Source organism: Phaseolus vulgaris, chromosome 4 (genome assembly GCF_051622355.1).
Source record: "Phaseolus vulgaris cultivar YP4 chromosome 4, ASM5162235v1, whole genome shotgun sequence".
In the NCBI taxonomy this organism is placed as follows: Eukaryota; Viridiplantae; Streptophyta; class Magnoliopsida; order Fabales; family Fabaceae; genus Phaseolus; species Phaseolus vulgaris.
In genome coordinates, this window is record NC_143501.1 from 21,469,704 (window position 1) to 21,475,108 (window position 5,405).

At 41.9% G+C, this 5,405-nt stretch overlaps 1 protein-coding gene across 1 annotated transcript; it reads right to left on the reverse strand.

The window, feature by feature from the left end:
- Window positions 1–280: 280 nt before the first annotated feature.
- Window positions 281–3,465, reverse strand: LOC137837510 (lectin protein kinase family protein). The gene has a single exon (XM_068646516.2). It carries the CDS (start codon window positions 3,134–3,136, stop codon window positions 620–622), a length of 2,517 nt encoding a protein of 838 aa, XP_068502617.1. The 5' UTR covers window positions 3,137–3,465; the 3' UTR covers window positions 281–619.
- Between the last annotated feature and the right edge of the window lie 1,940 nt (window positions 3,466–5,405).

The window sequence follows — 5,405 nt, forward strand, 5'->3', positions numbered from 1 at the left end:
TTATAAATTGGAAATACTAGAGTCCACAAACAATAAAAAGTGAATGACACGGGTTGCATGCAGATGCAAGATGCATGCATATAATTGACCATTGTGCTCTAAATCATTGCTGCTTGCTTTGTTTTCAAATTACTTAGCTGGATATTGTGACAACCAGAAAGTCCTCACAATTGATTATTATGTGCACCATGAAACAAAGAGTCTCACGTTTCCAGTCATTCTCTCAAACTTTTAGGTTTGGTAAAAGAAAAATTCAATAGTTTATTAGAAGGGTACTTACTGAGAACATAAAATTTTAATACTTTTATTGGCACACCAAAGATATTGGGTTGCACTGTTGACCCAGAAATATGCTGACACAAGCACATTTTCAGGAATTGAATGCAAATAATTACTGCAACTTTGCAATATCCTGCTTTGAAGGAGTATACAATACAATGATCAGGATAAAGAAAAGAAAAAAAATGAAATATAGCATACAATTAATATCATATTATACACGGTTTGAGCAGCAAAGCTTGTACTTCTGCTGTTCCAGGATAAAGTCCCCCCAAACCAAGAGAATGAGAGTTTGAACCAATTGGGAAATGTGAAAAATGAAAATGGAAGCAATTTTCTGTCATGTGTCTGATTGTAAAAGGGTCGAGGTTGGCTTCTCAGGGTTCCTTTCTGAGTTGAAGGTTGAAACATTATTACTAATCTGAAATGATGATGTAGAGGAGGGTCCAGGGGGTGAAACTCCAACCGTGGAGAATGCACTGGCATTGCTACTCAGGTATGTGCTTGTTCCACTAACAGTTCCTTCCATCACTACTGATTTTGGGGCAGGTGGCTTTTCAAACTGAGTTACCCCTTCTAGCATTTGCAGCACTCTGCTCATTGTTGGTCTCTGAGATGGCTGCTCCTGGATGCACCAAAAGCTTGCCTGAATTGCCCTTCTTACTTGCTCCATATCAACTTCTTGCCGAGCTAGTCTTTTGTCCAAAATTTCACTGATGTTACCTTTCTCAAACTCTTCATAGGCCCAAATCGAGAACTTCTTCCTGTTTGTTTCCTCTGAAACATCAAAATTCCTCCTTCCACTCACAATCTCCAACAAAACCATACCATAGCTGTAAACATCAGATTTGGATGTTATTGGAAGATTTGCAAGCCACTCGGGAGCTAAGTATCCTCTGGTTCCTCTCACACTTGTTAAGGTCCGATGCCTATGGTCCTTAGGATTAATAAGCTTTGCCAGACCAAAATCAGAGACTTTGGAAACATAATTCTCATCCAAGAGAATGTTTTCAGGTTTTATGTCACAATGGACTATGCAGTCACGGCACTCCTCGTGAAGGTATGTGATGCCTCTTGCTGTGCCCAGCGCAATGTTGTATCGGTAATCCCAATTCAACAATTTTCCTGAATGCTGTTCTGTCAGAAATAGAAAATTATCAAGAGATCCATTTTTCATGAACTCATAAACCAGAAGCCGGTGGCGCCCTTCTGAGCAAAACCCAATGAGCCTCACCAAATTCAGATGATGAGTGCTACTTATAGTGGCAACTTCCATCCGAAACTGCTTCTCACCTTGCTCAATGCCCTCAAGTTGCTTCACTGCAACAACAGTTTTATTAACAAGAGTGCCTCTATAAACAGCACCAAATCCACCAGCTCCAAGCTTCTCCTTGAACCCCTTGGTCGCTTGCTGGAGCTCCTTGTACGAGAACTGCACTGGAGCACCAGAAGCATACTCAAGAAGAGCATACTGAGCTGACAACCCACCAAACCTCTTGTTATTCCTACAACACCACATCCACAAACCCCCTTCCAAGGCTACCAAACCCAAAAGGGTACCCAAAACAACCACCACCACAACCCATGCAGGCACCTTGGACCCCCTTTCCCTCACAGTCTCTGCTGAAGAGGATGGTGGATTTGGAGCCAACGGCGGACAAACCTTGAAATAAGAAGTGCCAGGCAGCGAAGGATCCTGATATCCACTAACAAAATCTACTGATCTTATTACACACTGCCCTGTGCCATCTGACAAGGAAGTAGAGGCAAAACATGCTGTTGAACCCGAAAGACAATTCGTTCTACACGCTGATAAACCAATGAAAAACGTCTCCGATGAAGCCTCAGGGAGATAACTCAACACCACAGCATGATCCAAGGTCAACATGGTTGCGCTCCCTTGACAACTATCAAGACTCGCCTTCCTCTTACACCCTTTCCTACCATCATTGGGATCAACCATCTCAAAATTCTCTGAAGGGCAACCACATACCGTGCTGGAATCATTGTAACTACACACACCATAGTTCCCACAGTAAGCATAAACCTTACATTGATCAGCAACAGCAGCCCATCTAACAGTAGAAGTTCCACCACCCTTATTAGTACTATAAATCCTCAAATTCCCATCATTATCCAACTTCAAAACCCTAAACACATCAGCATTCAGATCATAGTCACTACTATAGGCAACAAGAACAGGAGAACTCAATTTCACATCAGAAAGTTCCAAAAGCCCAATTGATGTCAAAGTCAACACAGGGGACTCTAAACTCACATTCACAGAGGAATTCAAACCCTGGGTCCAGTACACTATGCTACTGTTCCACTTCAGAGACAAATTCCCAATTCCATTAAGGCTAAAAACATAACTTTCAGAAGTGAGAACCTTACCAACACTGAAATTCTGAGAGGGCACCAGGGTATCAGTGGGGTTGTCAAAGCTTGACCAGAGGGGGCTAGTGCCGTTTGAAATTACCAATTTGCCACTCTCCTCAAGGGCTGCTGAAGTGGCGCCCGCCGTTCCAGAGTCCCACACGGTGGCGCCGGAGCCATTGACGAGGCGGAGGGAGCCGGAGGAGAGGAACCGTAAGGAGCCGCCGGAGTCGACTGCGGTGCCGTTGCCAGCGGACCAGACAACAGGGTTGCCGCCGGTGTAAACGATGGCGGCGATGAAGGAAGGAGGGGTGGTGGGAGGCTGAACGGAGATGAATCTGAGGGAGAAGGTGCCACTGGGAGAAGACCACGTTTGGTTGGAGGTGGAAGAGGCCGAAAGAGTGGAACCTGGGTCTATGGCGGTAGCAACGGTGGCTGCCAGAAAAAGGGTGAGGAACAAAAATTGAATTTTGAGGAACATGTTTTCTGATGTTTCAATTGGGTGTGTGTGTTCATATGGGTATGTTCGTGAATGGAATATAAAGATGTTGGTGTTGGATGCAAAATATGTATTCTTTTTGGGTTGAGATGGAATGGAGAAGAAAAGGAATGGAGAAGACTTTGACTTGGCCCTTTCTTCGTGGTGATTGGTGGAATTATTGAAATAATTTCTGCTTTTGTTTTCAATTTTGAAGATTGGGGAAAGGTTTTGAATCTTAAACAGTTTGAATATTTTATGGGAGAAATGGCTGCTGCTACTCGTCCTTCACGTTTAGGAAGATGAAAACTTTTCAAGCTTGACCTTCTAGTTCTATTGCTCATTGGAACACTTCTAATCCCTTTTAAGGTTTAGATTGTGGATTTTTTATTAAAATAAATGTAATTTCACACTCTAATTATTAATAAATAAAAATTATTAAAATAAATAATTCATATTACCTAATTTAAAATTTGATTATACTAAAATTGTCTGAAATCGTATCTCTTTTTGTTAAAATCTTGGATTGTGGTAAAATGGAGACAAATTGGATTTTCTTCAAGTTGAAGAATGAACACTTTCATTGCAGCTGAATAACCCCACCTTTTATTTGGTTACATTACAATGCAAACAAGAACAAGGGAAAATATTGTATTATGATATTATCTACCTTTTGCTTTGAAAATAAGTACACTTTCAATTTGTAAGATATAACAATTACACAACAACTTAGTATGTACAGGTTTAGGGTTGCTTCAATTGGATGTTAATATATTATTTAATCATTCAAATTTTCATAATGTTAGTGTAGTCTCTTAATTGTAGTTGTATAACATATCACAAGTTGATGTCATTTCAAGTCAATGTGAAACTAAAATAAAATAATTATAGTTTATGATGAACAAACGAATAAAATAGTGAGTTCTCTAAAAAAAATATTATTTCCTTCTATTTTTGTAAAGAAAGCAATAGAGAGAAAGTCAATAAACATCCTTAATGTTAATTAAGAACATTTATCTCATTTTATAAATTTACTTTATTTTCAATTTTTTCTTCATTCTTTTTCACATTCTCTTCTTCCACCTTCTCTACTGATTGAACAAAGTATAACAAATATTTGCCTCACCATAATAAAATCTTTTCTTCTACTTTCTTGTTACATTTTTCTTTGCTCTTTGTTTGAATCCTCGAAAATAAATGTGGTATATTTTCTTTAAATGAGGTATGTTTTGTTTCAAGTTTAAGTAATATTTTAAATTTTAGTTTTAATTCCAATTAAAAATTGTACCGTACGGTCCTCGAGCGTTGACCAAAGTCAACATGGTGGGACCCAGAGCGAGGAATCCACTAGAGGTATTGCAAAGCAAGAAAGGAAGTTTCGTTAAGGTCCACGACCTCGAACGTTGACCGACCTCGGGTGTCGCCCAGGTTTTGCACCATGAATGCGCCTATGCCAGAAGGGTGTCCCCTCTTGATACCCACGGGTAGGGATGACCGTGGAGGAGGCGGCACGGTAGGAGGCGGCACGGTGGAGGCCTCGGGCCTTGGCACCCAGACAGTAATGATAGATAAAGAAAGGTGGTTTCCAAGCCACACCCCAGCGTTGTTAGTAGGGAAGGTAAGCAAACGCGCAGTGGAAATGAGAAGCAAACAGTTAAAGTAAAAGGTGCAGATTTGTTATATAGATATTGTTCAGAATACAACTTGCGTAAGAAAAATCAAAGGAGTTTTAAAGAAGGGCTCGAGGCACGATCTCTCCGTCAACGACGTGGTTGGCTATAACAAAGAATGAAGTGTCAACCTCAGGGTGCTCGCAAGCCACCTGAGAGAGGGCATCTTCAAACCCAACACCGTAGGCCTTCGTCGCGTCGATGAGGAGCTCTGCCTCGGCCTTCTTGAAATCCTCAGTTAGAGCGGCCTTCTCTTTCTCAGCTTGGGCGAGGGCTTCAGTCCTCTCTGCAAGCTCCTTTTTACTCTCCTCAAGAAGTTTGGCCTGCTCCGCAAGTTCAGCTTTAATCTTCTCAAGAGCTTTACTCTTCCTAGCAAGATCAGCTTCGACTTTGCCCAGGAGCACCTCTCGGGTAACGGAGCGCTCCTCCTGGCTCCTCATCTTGGCCTGGTTAGCGGCGGCGGCGTCTTTGAGCGTCGCTATCTCAGCATGAAGAGGCACCACTTTTGCCAAAAGTGTGGTGTACTTCTGACCTTCATCGTGGAGCCTCTTGTTGGTCTCCACCTCAGCTTCCGCACTACCCCCAGCGCCTCAGTTAGGGCG

What these genes read in the sequence shown, in the direction of transcription:
- LOC137837510 (XM_068646516.2), bottom strand. Translation starts at nt 3,136, where the DNA reads ATGTTCCTCAAAATTCAATTTTTGTTCCTCACCCTTTTTCTGGCAGCC.